Source organism: Botrytis deweyae (assembly GCF_014898535.1).
Source record: "Botrytis deweyae strain B1 chromosome Unknown BDEW_012, whole genome shotgun sequence".
Taxonomy (NCBI): domain Eukaryota; kingdom Fungi; phylum Ascomycota; class Leotiomycetes; order Helotiales; family Sclerotiniaceae; genus Botrytis; species Botrytis deweyae.
The window spans coordinates 860623-875282 of record NW_024066219.1 but is presented as its reverse complement, the minus strand read 5'-3'; the positions used below and the strand labels follow the sequence as shown (position 1 = coordinate 875282).

Below are 14660 nucleotides of genomic sequence, written 5' to 3'. Positions count from 1 at the left end.
ACAATCTCCATTTTGCTTACCATCAATTTTGGAAAAGTAGGTTGACAGAACCGAAAAAACGTCATGCCATTAATCAATTCGGCCCTTGGCCCCGATGCATCTTGATAAGTGAGGGAGACAGTATAGGACAACGGTTTATGCGAGCAAGCGATGCGAGCTCGTTCACATCACAATTATGCAGACCATATGATACGACTGTGATTGAACTAAACAACACGCAACCACGCAACCATCAGACCTAATTGGAAAATCTAGGGAAACAGTTGTGATTATACAAGGTGAGCCGTCGACAATATGGATCAGAGCAATCAATCACCGATTTCTGCCAACCCAATTGATTGATGAAAAGAGATAAGTCATATACTGTGAGTCCAGTACCGCAAATGGATGCGAATGTTGAGGCGAGCTAGAATGATTGGCCCTTCAATGCTTGGGTCCCTTGAAGATGCACGTTATAAATTCCCGCACGTGCAGATACCGCATATGTACTTCCTAACGGACACGCAGCGGGAGACAGTCGCAGCAAATGACAGTCATGTGCTTTTCGGAGCCAATGTCATGAATTCAATGCCCCGGGGCCATGTCAAGCGCGATTACTTCGACTCTTAAACATCCCAGCCACCACGTTCGATTCGGTAATACGAAACTCCAAAAATGAAGAGGCTGGGACTTGGTTGATTTGATAATAGTGATCTGAGCTTCCGAAGTTATCAGGCCGCTTTACGGCTATTTGTTGTATTTCAACGGGGACTATTGACATACTACTCCAGAGGAGGATGCAAATCCCAACCCTTATCAATATCTTCGCGTGCAAAAGAATCTTGGAATGTATATTGATTCTGGATTCCATTGAAGTTAGTGGTCAATTCACCATTATGGGTATTGGAAGAAAAATGATATTCACGTCTTTCACCATGCCTGTTATCACCAAACTTGATGTGTACGCGATCCCCGTTTGGGAGTGACACAACATTAACAACTTGATTCCAGAATGAAGGAAGAACACAACCCAAGCAAAAAAGTATCTGCTTGCTTATATTAAGCTTATCCGTGCGTCGCCATCTGCATCTCGTCTGGAAGCAATAATGGTCACGTGAAGGTGCCCCGGCATTTGCCATCGGGGGAGATTCGTCAATTGCCTCAGCAACAGTTTGGTTCTCCACACTATCCTGAGCCTGCGAAAAAACGCATGGCGAACAGCGGTCTGCCTGCTTGTCTTTCCTGCTGTTTGGTCCTAACGGGTCCTATCCGAATCTGCAAGTCGCAAGTAAGTCTTATGGGGCTCGGGATTGACTCTCTTCTTGCGCAATGTGACGAGATAGCGCCAAGTCGACGATATTTATGCGTGCGTTCACTTGCAGCTTTATCCCCATACCGAATCATATCCACCTTTGCCACGCAATTGTCCCAATTGGGATTACGGTATAGATCCGCGACTGTCGGTGAAAGGCGAAGAGACAAAAAGGGGATCTAGCCCCAGCGGTGAAGATTCTTCGCTGGCGCCAATAGCAACATCATCATAAATGGCCAGCATTATTACTTGTGCTTTACGCGTCGTCAAAACCACTACCAATCTATGTTCATCCTAAACTCGAATAAGCATTGCAACATGATGTACAGAAGTAGAAGCAGAAGAGTGGCAATTGAGTTTTTCCACGTCTTGAAGGAGGTGATTACATGCATCTCTTTGCTGGCAAGCTCAGACACGCATCACTAGGTCAATAGTTCTGCATTTACGCGACTAGGACTCAGAGAGCTCTCCTCGGAAACCCAATAAGTTCCAGTGATTTTTTAGTCTGGTGGCTCACCGCAAAACATAATGCCTGATAGCCGTTGAAACAGATTGTCGGTATAGCCTTTCGAGATATTAACCTGCAATTGCCGCGAAGACTTCTATCTCCGAGCACTCGAAGAATAATATGCAGTTAAAGGGCATACATATATACCAAGCTTCTGCGAATGATTCCAAAGTTTTGGTTCCGACTCCGCGGTTCCGACAAATTTAAACGCGATAATTTATTGCACAGAATGGGGAAATTCCGCCTCGGTGGATTATGACGGGGGATGAATTCACGACAATGTGTTTAAACCTTGATCCTCAATTAACATCTACGGCAACGGTGGGCTATCTACACCATGCTCTCATCAATCCTACAAAGCGGGGTCATCGGTAGAGACCGAGAAACTCGGTTTTATGCACGATAATAATGGAGGAAGTGGACGATCAAGAATTGGAGGACAGCGAGAGCGACACGTCAGAGAAGCTGCACCAAAGCTCTTCTTCCAATGCGACGTGTTCGTTCTGTTTCACAGGTCACATGTAGCGGAACTACATAGAGATAAAGCACAGGGAGTATACAATACAATCCTTCCCAATCCTTCATCAGGCTTCACGTGAGGACTGCGACTAGAGTGTCAAATGGTCCGTCCTAGCAGACTGGCTGGGGACTTTCAATACTCGAAACAATTCAACGTTTGAAGTGATTTCAATACCCAAGTCTTTTGGTTGTTATGATGAGTTTCGGGAGTGGAACAACTCTGATTGTCTGACTAATTCCGGACAATAGAAACCTTGAATGTAAAAGACAAGAAGGATAATCAATGAAAGTAAGCAAGAGTAAGATTCCACAGATAAACGATTTTTCCAAGGAAGAAGTGTTTTCTACTACCTCCTGATCTCAATAGCACATATTGTTCCCGCAGTTCCAATGGACTCACAGTAAATCTGCCAAAATTTGCGCCTTTTGCAACGACGGCAAGAGGCCCGGAATACCGGATTTTGCCAAAAGCAATCAGGAATTACGGCACAACTTATATGAAAGCGATGACATATAAAATTGTAGAAGTACTTAGTCCTATTTCTCTTTCTAAGAGTTCCGCAGTGATATAATTTCATTCCATGTCAGGAAGCAATATCTCGAAGTCTCAATTCTCGCTGAAAAGATTTTCCGATGTGACATCACTTGCTTCCCCACCAGATAATCGCCGTGCCATATATACAGCCAGTAACAGCTGTAGTACTCAAGTACCTCAAAATCTGTAGATCACCCTTCCACATTCAAGCAGCAACTAAACTCGGATCTCAGTTCACGATATCGTTTAGTAATGTCTTCCATACAAACATGGACGGTCACGGAACCATACATCAACCCACACTGTGGGCTCGGTGAAGCTCCCTTCTATGAGCCTTCCACCAACACACTCCGCTTTGTGGACATCAAGAAGAAGCGTCTCCATACAATCGATCTGAATGTTGGTCCATCGTCTCTTACGACCATGCAGCTAGATATTCCTGTCGGCGTAACAGCTGATATTGAGGGTATAGATTGCACCGATAGGATATTGGTGGGTGGTAAAAGCGGGATCTACGTACTTAGAAGAAGTGATGGAGAGATGAAGTTATTGAAGAGGTTTTATGATAGCGAGGAAAAAGATGAGAGACTGAGGAGTAATGACGGGGCCGTAGATCCAAAAGGAAGATTTTGGATAGGGACTATGAATGACTTTTGGGTGGGGGAGCCACAAAGTGAAGGTGGGTGACATTTTTATTCCCGACTAAATACTGACCATGAGCCTGAGCTATGAGTTCCAAACAAGCACCAAGTGGGTGTGTAAAACCTCTCGGTTCCAGTTTGTAGTCTGTTGCATGTGATCTACCCCCTATCTATCCCGAATCATGTCAATTGTGCCCTCACCCTATGCATTCTTGCCGCTAAACTCGACGCCTTCAGGTACAATGTTCCGCTTCGACAATAATCTCACACGCCATACTATTCGTGAAGGTTTGACAATTCCTAATGGAATTGGCTGGTCTGCAGACCAAAAAACTATGTACTTTACCCATACAACCGAGCAAACTATCTGGGCGTACGACTACGATGCCTCGACTGGCGATGTGACCAACAAGCGGGTATTTTGGAAACTCGATGGAGATGGAGAGCCCGATGGATTCAAGTTCGACTCTGAAGGGAATATCTGGCAATGTATATTCGGCGAAGGGCGTGTGCTGAAGATTGATCCTCAAGGCAAAGTCGTTGGCGAAATCAAGTATCCAACGAAGTGTGTGACTTGTCCCGTATTTGTGGGCACTGAGTTGTGGGTCACGAGCGCAAGTGATGGGGGCGACGAGTATGCGGGAGCACTATTCAAGGTCGACGTTGGGATTGGCGGGCTAAAGGACTTCAAGTTCAAGTTAGCTAAAGGAAGTGCGGAGCTATGATTCTTCGGACCCGAAGTGTGATTCTTCAATTAGATGAATGGTTATGGAGAACATGTAGATGGAAACTAGACTACTGCACTTACTACTTTTGGGCCTAGTGTTTCCTACCAGTTTTCACAGTGGCTTGACTCAGGAGAGAGCAGCAGAACTCAAGTATCATTCGTACAATCTAAATGAATATTGAGTGCATCGGTGGCTTATCTCGGGGCTGCGACCTTCGAGGAACGTGAAGGAAGTCTTTGTGGCAGTTTTCGAAAGACGGAAACATATTTTTACTCCAATGTTTTCAAACAATGAAATTCCGTGTGCTTCTGTGAAGATAAGGAATCAATATCCTTGAAGAAATTTGATAATTCACTGTCAATTGTAGAAGTAAATATGATAGAAGTTCGCACACTATAGGCTTAGCGTCCCGGCGCGCTACCATAGGCGACAAAATCTTAAGTTAACCTCTAATATCAAAATCGCTTCTCCAAATACCTGCTATTCCTTTGCATCTTCAACACACTTTCACTCATTGATATTGTTTGCTTGTTGAACTATAAAACTATCAAACCGTGGTGTTGCCAACGACTCTCCGCTGTCTTTGACACAGGTACCCTTTTGCTTCACAATCTCTTTCAGCGTCGAGAAGCCCAGACTTCCATACAACCTCATCCATTTTGAGTCAAATTTCAACAGAGGTATGCAGTTCTTCATTCTCCAGAAAGAGTGTCTGGTAGTCTAGGCAGCAGTCCAAAACCGAAAGGCTCTTTGTTCTTAGAATCATCCAAAGCTTCCATCCTTTCAAGTAATATGTTGTTGTAACTTGTTCAAAATTTTCATCTTTCAGAACACTGGAGTTTGGGTTTGATCTATCTTCGATATCTTGTCAGAGCTCAGAAAAGAGTATGGCTACTTTCTTGAGAAACTGTTTACTAACTATATAAATACAGTATCTATCCACCATACTCCATCAAAGATGACAGGTCCACCTAAACACAAAATGCGTTCCAAGTCCGATTCTTATTCCTACGTCATTGATAAAGCAATGGATATCGAAAAATCTATGGGACATCAAGAAGTTATCAAGCAAAGCATTACTCAACGTGCAACATCTTTCTCTATGGGACATCAAGAAGTTATCAAGCAAAGTATTACTCAACGTGCAACGTCTTTCGAGCGTGGAAATGCCATGAACTGGTACAGCAAGTTTCTCGCCAAATGCTACTTCGAATTTCTCTGTGCTATCGCCATTCTTACCTTGATCCCTGTCGTTATTATTCTTGGCTTCAATTGCTACTCCAATCGAACTGAAAGTTACGTGTCTGGGCACAAGTTTCTCGTGTACGATTTCAAGGGTGTTGCTCCATTGAATAACAATTTAGTCCTCCAACCAGGAAGACATATCTGCGATTCAATTACCGATAGTGCTCAATGCCACGAAACATACCTGGAGTATGATATCAGTGGATTTGTCTTCTTGTTTGTTGGAATGATTCTGGTTTTCTCGGTTACATCTAATATAGTCCATAGGCGTTTATGCACAGAGATTGAGAAATTGCAAGGCAGATTAATCAGATATGAAGATTTGTTGAACAATGAGGGACAGCTGTACACTAAGGTCATATCAGAGATCTTATCCGGGGGTTTGAAGAAAGAAATTCTAGAGAAGGACAGTCAAGTTACCAATGTCAAAATGGCTTGCAAGAAGGACTCTGCTGATGCTAAATTGGAGATGGACCACGAGAAGGAATACAATCAAAAGAGAAAACAACTTGATGATATCATTCAAATGAATCTTTCGGAGACTTTGGGACTAGAACCATGCGACTAAAGCTTTAATGTATTCTAGGGGTTCTGCATTCGAGAGAGTTCAGTGTTCAAGAATGACAAGGACTGTTTGCATGTTGCATTCATAGTTATCATGACAATGTAAATGAAAGGCTCCTTTCAATAAACTACTCTGTTCCCCCATCTTGTGTAACTTGGGTGAAAGCTCTATGAAGTGAGATATCTAAGTTGTGTGAAGTTACCATACTGCAAACTCATAGATTTAATATCCATAAGAAAGCTAGAAGTTAGATGAACCAAATAGCACAGCACAATCTTGAATAATTCACACAAGGCTGACTTGATATAAGAAGATAGTCCAGCCTGCTATTCTGCCAGTAATAATAGTTTGAGGAGTCTCGAGTATCCAATTATGATTTTTTTCTAGGCGGTGAATATTTTAACTAAAGCCTCGAGTGGTGAATATATCTTTCACTTTCGGTCGCATTCCCATCTTCTTTCCCACAACAACAACAATTTCTTCAATCCCATTATTTCGAGTGAGAACTACTTTTCTTGTTGGATATCTGAGATTCTTTCTCATTTACCTTCAAGGAAAGCGTCAAGATCTTCTACTCACGTATAATATCATAATTCAGAGCATCCACTCTTTGGCATCGCCTGTACAGTATTTGAACTCTCCTAATAACAACATCTTTGCAAAAACACTTCAAGGTTCGAACTTACTTCCAACAATTTTTCTTTCAAAGCTCTGCTCCTACTTTTGCATCGAGTCTGAGAATTTCTATAATACCTCACTATATTTTCTTCAGTTGTTTGCTCGAAATTAATACGAGTCATGTCGGAATCCATGTGAGAATATCCTCCCCTGATTACCAGTTCGGATTCTCAAAGAGATACTAACGCTCAGGAAGTGAGACTGCTGGCAATAGCTTTAAGACGTCCCCGAATGTTGCGCCTTCGCAATCAAGGTAAGAAATTCCACCATCCTCTCCTTAATCAATTTGAAAACACGAAAGTACTAATATCTCGAAGTGTAACAACCGCCGAGGGATCTTCTCTTTCGTCGGAAAATGAGGTCGCGATTGCTCGTTGGAAATTCAACAGAGCGAGAACCGAAAAAGAACACGCGGCTTTCAGAGAGCGCATGCAATTTCAGTCGGCCGACTTTCATCGATTTCTCGCGGAAACAGCTAGAACCTCTCCAAAAGTTGCGGTGCCTTCTCCAGCTTGGGAAAGCATCCCCTTTCCTATCCCTGTAAGAACCCCTACCATTGTCGAGGAACCTGATAATCAGCATTCCGAGATGAATGCCAGTTTCGATGAGATTCAAGAAGTTCCTCGTCGTCAAGCCACTCCAATGGACTTTGGACTTGGTAGTCAACAGAATCAAGCAACTCTTGACGTTCCAACTTTTAGCTTTGACCGTCCATCTTTCGATGACAACATCGGAAGCATTGAACTACAGTCATTCCCAGAAAGTGAGCTTCGTACCAACTCTGAACATGCTGCCGGTGACCGAGAGGCAATGATTACTGTTGGTGCAGTCTTTGAACTTCTACGCAATCCGTCGGATGTTCGTTATCCTTTTGCCAGAGCTTCTAACATGGCTGCTGTGAGTGACAAAAATTCTTTCTATCAAGAACCCCTAACTAATTTGAATTTGATGGTAGGTTCAAAACACTCCCCACTCCGACTATAACCGCTCCGGTACTCACGTTGATACTTTGGGTGGATACGACGATGGATCTTTCAACCAAGCTGGTGTTGGTGCTAAGGATGAAAAGGAAGACAGAAACTGCTTGTTTTTGCCGTTTGGATGGATCAAACGCAAGCTTAGTAACATCCGTCACCTACTCTGATGTTTTCCGTTTGGATCAGTTGTCAATTGGGTAAACTATTTCAGTTTGAGTTGCTTGAGTAAGTATGTATGCATGACCGGTCTTAAGTTCTTTTCAAAGCCCTCTTTTCACTTCGGGTGTACCAGTAATAATTTACTTTATTTTCTTTCCAAATTCACTCTTGATGAGCATTCGCTAACTTTAACAACTTATAGTTCTGGAGTACAAGAGCTCTTCCATCACATCAACTTTCCTCTCGATTTCGAGCCTTTGTTTCTACCTATCTACAACTGGTAGTGTTTGATGACTCTTAAACATCGTCATTATGCATTCGAGATTTCATTATGCATGTTAAGGATTGGTCTTCGGCATGGTCGATATGAATTCACGCTGCACTTGCGAGTGCTTCAGTTATGGAGGAAAAAATTTATATTGTACCTGTTGTGATTTTCAAAGTCTGTTTCTTCCACAGGATAAGCGCTGTGGTAATGGTTGTAATAGTTTGGAGGGCTCTTGCTTGTGAAGTGCTTTCAACTTTCATGACCAGATCAACTGTAAATGTGCAGAGGAATGACTTAATCATCCTACCATGCAATAAAATTGATCTATCGAACTATAAACTTTCCCATCATTTTATTGGATATATTTGCTGGCAGTGTGTGACTTCATATGTTTACGGTGATGCTTCATGAAGGATCCAGCAATCTGGGATACCAAATTAGAAGTAAGCTTTGGATGTCCAAAAACAATTCACTATCCACAATGAACTCGCATATCAAGCAAACTCAATGCTCTAATTGAATCCAGCAATTGAAAGATTCTATTGAGGGTCTGCAGTCCGGTCTATGGGGATTTTAGACCGAACATATTTTGCCGAGCTACAGCTGTTTCAAATTTGGATATGCCATTATTCTACTATCCAACTTACAAGTCGTACGGTCTCAAAGAAGCTGGTACGGCTAGCTAAACTAGCTCATTATCTTTCTGTCTTACGGTCCGAGTATACCGCATCTTTGGAATAATGATCGTGCCGAATTTATGGCCTTCAACGCTCATCTTCCACATCTCATCAACAGCAACATCAAACCAACATCGCAACTCAAATCGACATCAACAACAACACCGGATCCCAGAATCACAGCATCAAGGTCAACGTCTTCGAATCACGTATTTCGATCCATCTCACCGTCGTTAGTCGGCGTCATCACGATCCATAATACCATCGGAATAACTAATCTCACAGATTTTCTACTTCTTAGAAGCTACTAAACCATCCCTTTCTAACCAGTTATGATCCCTTCCCAATCCCTCGAAGGTCAATCCCAGGCCCCGGAGTCGGTACTAACAAAGCTTCACAGCATCTACACAAAATGTCAGCGACCTATTACCTGCAATCTCATGAATGGTTGAGAAAAGAAGAGCTCACTCGAGCTCGCGAACGAGAGTGGCATCACAACAGCATTCGTAAGCACCAGAACTGGAACGACATCCGATTTCAACTCTCGCCTCAATACCGCAAATTTATGCACTACAAAAACTTTCAGATTCAACGACAGGTAGAAATCGATTATCTAGCCGAGCAAGCGAAAGAACTTTATCTCAAACAACAGGATCCGGAGTGGCAGGCCGAGCAAGCGAAATTAAAGAGACGGGAAGAGTATAGAAGATATGTGGTGCAAAATGATTTGGTACATTGCATGACTTTGGAGGAAAAGTTTGAAAGAAAGATAACAAGAGCCAGAGAGAGAAAAGCTGCTAAGTACCAGGAAAATTTGCAGCGGTATCTCGCGGAATGTGATCGTCAAGATCGTCAAGATCGAGAAGATAAGTTGGCCTACCAAGCTATCGGGGGCTTTGCCCTTTTGTCGGTTGGTGTTATTCTGTTTTCATTCTTTTGTTAGATATTTTCGAGGTCGAATGGTGGGCATGAAGACAGTTTCATGTCCGATTTATTAATGAATAATTGGAAGAGTGATCTTTGGAAGAAAAGACACTACGTTGTCCAAGAAGTTGGGGAGATGTACATATTTGAACAGTCAGTTTGATATTGCACAAAAGGATGGAAATCAAAAATTATGTTAGCAATAATTCAATATGTAAATTCAAACTACTACTCCAGGTCATGATTGATAATGGCATCTTTTTTCACAAGTCTATGTAATATATCACGCTTCGAGGGAAGGGTTCATGAGCGTATCCGAGCCGAAGGATGGGCCGCGAGATCGAAGTTTGAGTGCACTACTTTGAAGCTTGCTGATCCACACATAATATAGAGCGTCGGAAAACGGGAATTATATATGTATATTCAAATTGCACTCATATCATGTGAAACTTTCTGGAGTCTGAACTATATACACCTCTTTCATTCTTCGCAGAACCGTATTTTGTCTCTTCATTCTTCACCAACTGTTTTACTATGCCTCAACAACCTAATTAGAGTACAAAGAAGTGACCTGGTACGGCTTCGATGAGTCTAATACGGTGCAGCTAGTATCTGAGATTCTCATTCATCACCAGATCATATTCGGCGCGTACGGCTCGTACGGTTAATAGATGATCACTAATTAGCGATGTTCTCAACGATGACACTAGTCAGTTACGTGTTGTATACTTTGCATGTCCTCACATACATAAGCACTCAACTCTTCTAATGGAAATAGCTTTCTTCCTTCTACACATAACACTTTTGAAAGACCAAGTCAAAAGATCTTCCTTCAACGCAAAACAGACACATTTCAACTTTGTCATAACATACCACTATAAAGTCAGATCCACTCAGCCCTTGACTCAAGATTGAATCAACATACCCTCAACAATCCAAGTCAAAAGATTTACGAAACCTCGGATCATCAAAGATGTCTTCTTCTCGATCCCGTGAACAAGATTTCGATTCCGACGCAGGTACCCTCGCCGTCAGCAATAGAAACAGCACATACTCCACCAAGTCAGCTGGTCCATTCACTGATGAAGGCGACTTAAGCAGCGGCTCTAGCTACAACACAGCCAAGTCCTCTAGCAAGTTTCTCAATCAAGATCACTTCGACGATGTCAGTAAGGATCTTGAACTCGGCACACTTCCTACGATAAACCCAATTGTCCAAAACTCTACGCACAATAAGACAGCTCGTCGAGGCAATTCCAATACCCTTATGAAGCGCATGCGCCGCAGCAAGTACCACGATCTCTGTATGGTCAGCATCTACTCTTTTGGACTCTGTACCGCTATCCTGTTGCCTATCGCTTTGATTCCAGTCTACACAAACGATATCAAATTCACAGTTTCGGTTGACATGAAGAATATCGAAGTTGTTAACGGCACCGTCAATTACGGAAATGGTACGACTGCTCCGGTCAACGATTTCAATCTTTTTGGTTCTAATCTTACAGTTGCGACTTGCAACTATATCGATGCTAATGATTTGTGTACGAATAATACGCATCACCATGTCAGTATCTTGTGGCCTTGCTTTATTCTGTTTGTGATCCTATTGTATAGATTTATCTGGGATATCGTTGGTGCCAGATATGGTTTGGTCAAGATCAGACTTGGGAGAAGAAGTGCAAATCAGTAAATGGATCTATCATCCATGGAGTGCTGAAGTTAGGAGCAGTGGGCAACGGGTGGTAGAGAGCGGATGGCGGATGGGGATGATAGGTGATTTGGTTATGGGGCACAGAGTTCTTTAAACGATGAACCTCTCGATACTCCCCGCTGTTGCTTTTTTCGCGTCTCTTCCAGTTTTCTGGAGAAAGCGTAATGAATCTCTTTTTAGGTTGTTATGGCTGGGGGGAAAAATGGACCACCAAGAAGCCTCTTGTGGACTGGAATCTCGTTCTGGGTTCATTGTCGGCGTCATGAGTGGAAGGGTTAACTGGGGATAGGTTGGGAGATTAGCTTGTGAATTCTTCTTATGTTGCAGCTTTGCACAATGAGCCTTCAGATACCAATAATTAATCAATTGATAATACCACCTTTCAGTGTAATATTTTGTTCCCGTGAGAGAAAATTGATGACTGGCCCAGAATTTAACATTCGACTCGAAAAATTAGACAGATTACGCACGGCAACTTTCTACTGACTAGATAAACGAGCATCTTCATAATAAACGAGCATCAGTATGAAGACATACTGACACTGGGGAGATCAAGAAAGAATAGTTTCCACTCAAAAGGCCTTCGGTCGAAAAGATGGAGAAAGAAAGGGAAACTCCCGAGAAAAGTACCACAGGAAGAAATTTTCACCATGCTCGATTATTTCTGTGACTCATCACTACATTCATCACGAAAAATGAGACCTCAGCCTATGATTGTTTTCGTTGTTCCGGCAAAGCTACGCTCAAGAACAATTGAGGTTCTGTATTGGATGCGTGAACACCTCCTACGTCATTCATAAGAAATCGAAAAGGCGTAAGACATATCTGCAGCGACCCAAGAAGCTGTGGTAAGCCAGGGCACCGCATTCTCAGAAGCAGAAAGCTTGAATCAATTGGGATTGATCATCGCTCAGCTGCTGAGAGGGGTTCACTCCTTGGCTTTTATTACACCAAAAGAATAGATACATCTTCAACATTCACTTGGTTATATATAGTAAACTCACTGGTCCTTGTGGAGCTAACAAATTGAATGGGGAAAGAATTCGGTGTCACTTTTGCTACATTTGACTCCCTAGGTGGAGCGACATTCATCGCTCCAGGTACGATGATTGCCAAGAAATATGCATCTTCGCAAAATCTCAGGGACGAAAAGACTAAATTGAATCAACGGGTGGTCTAAGAAATGTTGGGATTGAAGGCATATGAAGACTTTGGAATGAAACATCTTGTCGGAAGGGTCTAAGTGTGGAACAAGTATTCCAATAATGAATATGCTAGCTACTATTGAGTGTGAGTTGAAGTGAGGAGTATTTCACCAAGCTAGTACTACTGCAAAATATATATTTGTAACAACTTTTAAACGGAATCGTTTGCTTTTCTTGATATATTCGTCACAAACAGTAGGATCAATAATGCAGGCAGCCTTCGGTGATGTGAGACTAGCAGATTTGGAATTTTCCAAATGTACCCAGTGTTCAATTGTTATAATCGATATACACAGAAAATAAGAAATATTATTAGACATGAAAGAGTATCATCGTAGAAAATCATCCAGCCTCTCACAAATTTGTGATGCTCAATATCATCTCAATATGGTTCACGGAAAGAGACTCTTTCCCCTCTCTTGCAAGTGACACTGCACATGAGATCGCATTTTTAATTTGTCGTCCATTCAACTCAAGTCTCGCGAGTTTCTTGATATCAGCTGGATCGATAGTAAGAGTTCCGTTTTGTTTCGAGATAGTGTTGATGAAGTTGGTCCAAACGGACACGCGGCTAGATTCCGTGAGATCAGGATATTCGACAGAGAAGTGTATGCAGCCTATTCTGGTATTAGATCAAGAGCATTGCTGCTAGGGATATTACGTACTTTGAAAGGCTAGATCAATTTCTGACTTCCGATTTGTGGTCAAGATCAAAATCCCCTAAAATACGCAAGCCTTCGTAAAAAGATACTGACGAGAGTGTCGCGAGCAAGATCGGTTCCTCGTGCTCCAAGAAATACATCCGCTTCATCTATAAGTAGAACACAACACCATCGTCTACTGATCTCTAGTATCGTACCTAGACGTCTATCGACTTCATCGGCAGCGATTCCAAGCTCTCCTGTGCTGACTTGGTACAAGGGACGGGAGGTAACTTCAGCAACAGCCTCAGCAGTTAATGTTTTTCCAACACCAGGACCACGGCTGAGCAGTCCAACGAGACCTTTCCCTTTATTCTCGATGATGTCATCAAAGGAGGCTTCATCTTGTCGGTGATCTCTGACCAATGCGTGAATCAATTTTCGTCTAGTCTCATCAACAACCAGCTTCTCAAAAGCATCCTCATTCCAAACGATATCTTTCAAGCCATTAACAGAGAATTGACCCCAACATTTGTGAGTCAAACTGAAGCCATTGATCCAGTTTGCGCAAATCATTAATTGATCATCACGCGAATCCAAACCCTTACCAGTTATACGGTTTTCTCTCCGGATACGTGGTTGATTCAGACTCGACCAACGATTATTGGACTTCCAAGCCTCCGGATCGGCCATACCACGACCATGAAACTATCAACTTGTTAGTCTAGAAGCTCCGAAAGAACATATTGACATACGTTAGCCTTCTGAACCTTCATTCTTCCATCTGCAAGTTCATAATCTTCCAAACCATAACTCAAAGTATAATCATGACAAATAGCATGAGGAAGAGCTAGTATCAAGGACGAATACTTGCGCCCTTGTTGAATTAAGTTATCGCGGAAGTTATCTGGATTTGCATCATGTTGAATGGGATATACCTCCAATGAAGTATTCTCATTGCACCATCGAATAGATCTATTTCGATGTCCAAAAAGCCGTAACCAAAATCTTTTTCATCATGAGAGATGATGCGGCCGTTTAGGTTGAAATATCGCGTACCATTCGGTCTTTCACGATAAGTCCCACTGACAACCCTCAAAGCCTGACTTTGTGCTATGAGCCTAAACTGCGTGGTCGCCACGTAATCTCCTGGCTTCATCAAAGCCCATAGAAGGTCATATGTAATTTCACCATTATCAAGCAAAGACTCCAAACTTTGTATCTGGGGACCAAAGTCTTCATTTATGAACCGCAATGCTGAGAAATTAGCATATGAGATTACGGGGGAAGTCGTTGCCAATGTTTGCCTGAAATATCTCTGACATTATCTGCTCTCTTATGCTGCGAAGTATTGGGACAAGCATCTTGACGGGGTTACATATACTCCA

The 14660-nt window shown here is 42.4% G+C and overlaps 6 protein-coding genes across 6 annotated transcripts; 5 read left to right on the top strand and 1 right to left on the bottom strand.

The window, feature by feature from the left end:
• The first annotated feature begins 2688 nt into the window (after window positions 1-2688).
• On the top strand, window positions 2689-4711 carry EAE98_006096 (uncharacterized protein). The gene is made up of 2 exons (XM_038953718.1): window positions 2689-3532; window positions 3732-4711. Exons 1-2 carry the CDS (start codon window positions 3106-3108, stop codon window positions 4217-4219), a joined length of 915 nt encoding a protein of 304 aa, XP_038810113.1. The 5' UTR covers window positions 2689-3105; the 3' UTR covers window positions 4220-4711.
• A 469-nt stretch (window positions 4712-5180) lies between these two features.
• EAE98_006095 (uncharacterized protein) lies at window positions 5181-6035 on the top strand (the record flags this gene model as incomplete). The annotated part of the gene is made up of 1 exon (XM_038953717.1): window positions 5181-6035. The coding sequence occupies one exon, from the start codon at window positions 5181-5183 to the stop codon at window positions 6033-6035; it is 855 nt and encodes a 284-aa protein (XP_038810112.1).
• A 795-nt stretch (window positions 6036-6830) lies between these two features.
• EAE98_006094 (uncharacterized protein) lies at window positions 6831-7854 on the top strand (the record flags this gene model as incomplete). The annotated part of the gene is made up of 4 exons (XM_038953716.1): window positions 6831-6844; window positions 6907-6963; window positions 7028-7607; window positions 7666-7854. The coding sequence occupies 4 exons, from the start codon at window positions 6831-6833 to the stop codon at window positions 7852-7854; spliced, it is 840 nt and encodes a 279-aa protein (XP_038810111.1).
• A 1349-nt stretch (window positions 7855-9203) lies between these two features.
• On the top strand, window positions 9204-9734 carry EAE98_006093 (uncharacterized protein; the record flags this gene model as incomplete). Its single annotated transcript, XM_038953715.1, has 1 exon — window positions 9204-9734. The coding sequence occupies one exon, from the start codon at window positions 9204-9206 to the stop codon at window positions 9732-9734; it is 531 nt and encodes a 176-aa protein (XP_038810110.1).
• Window positions 9735-10688: 954 nt separating this feature from the next.
• Window positions 10689-11405, top strand: EAE98_006092 (uncharacterized protein; the record flags this gene model as incomplete). Its single annotated transcript, XM_038953714.1, has 1 exon — window positions 10689-11405. One exon carries the CDS (start codon window positions 10689-10691, stop codon window positions 11403-11405), a length of 717 nt encoding a protein of 238 aa, XP_038810109.1.
• Window positions 11406-12985: 1580 nt separating this feature from the next.
• On the bottom strand, window positions 12986-14636 carry EAE98_006091 (uncharacterized protein; the record flags this gene model as incomplete). The annotated part of the gene is made up of 6 exons (XM_038953713.1): window positions 12986-13248; window positions 13297-13351; window positions 13387-13980; window positions 14028-14179; window positions 14236-14529; window positions 14555-14636. The coding sequence occupies 6 exons, from the start codon at window positions 14634-14636 to the stop codon at window positions 12986-12988; spliced, it is 1440 nt and encodes a 479-aa protein (XP_038810108.1).
• Between the last annotated feature and the right edge of the window lie 24 nt (window positions 14637-14660).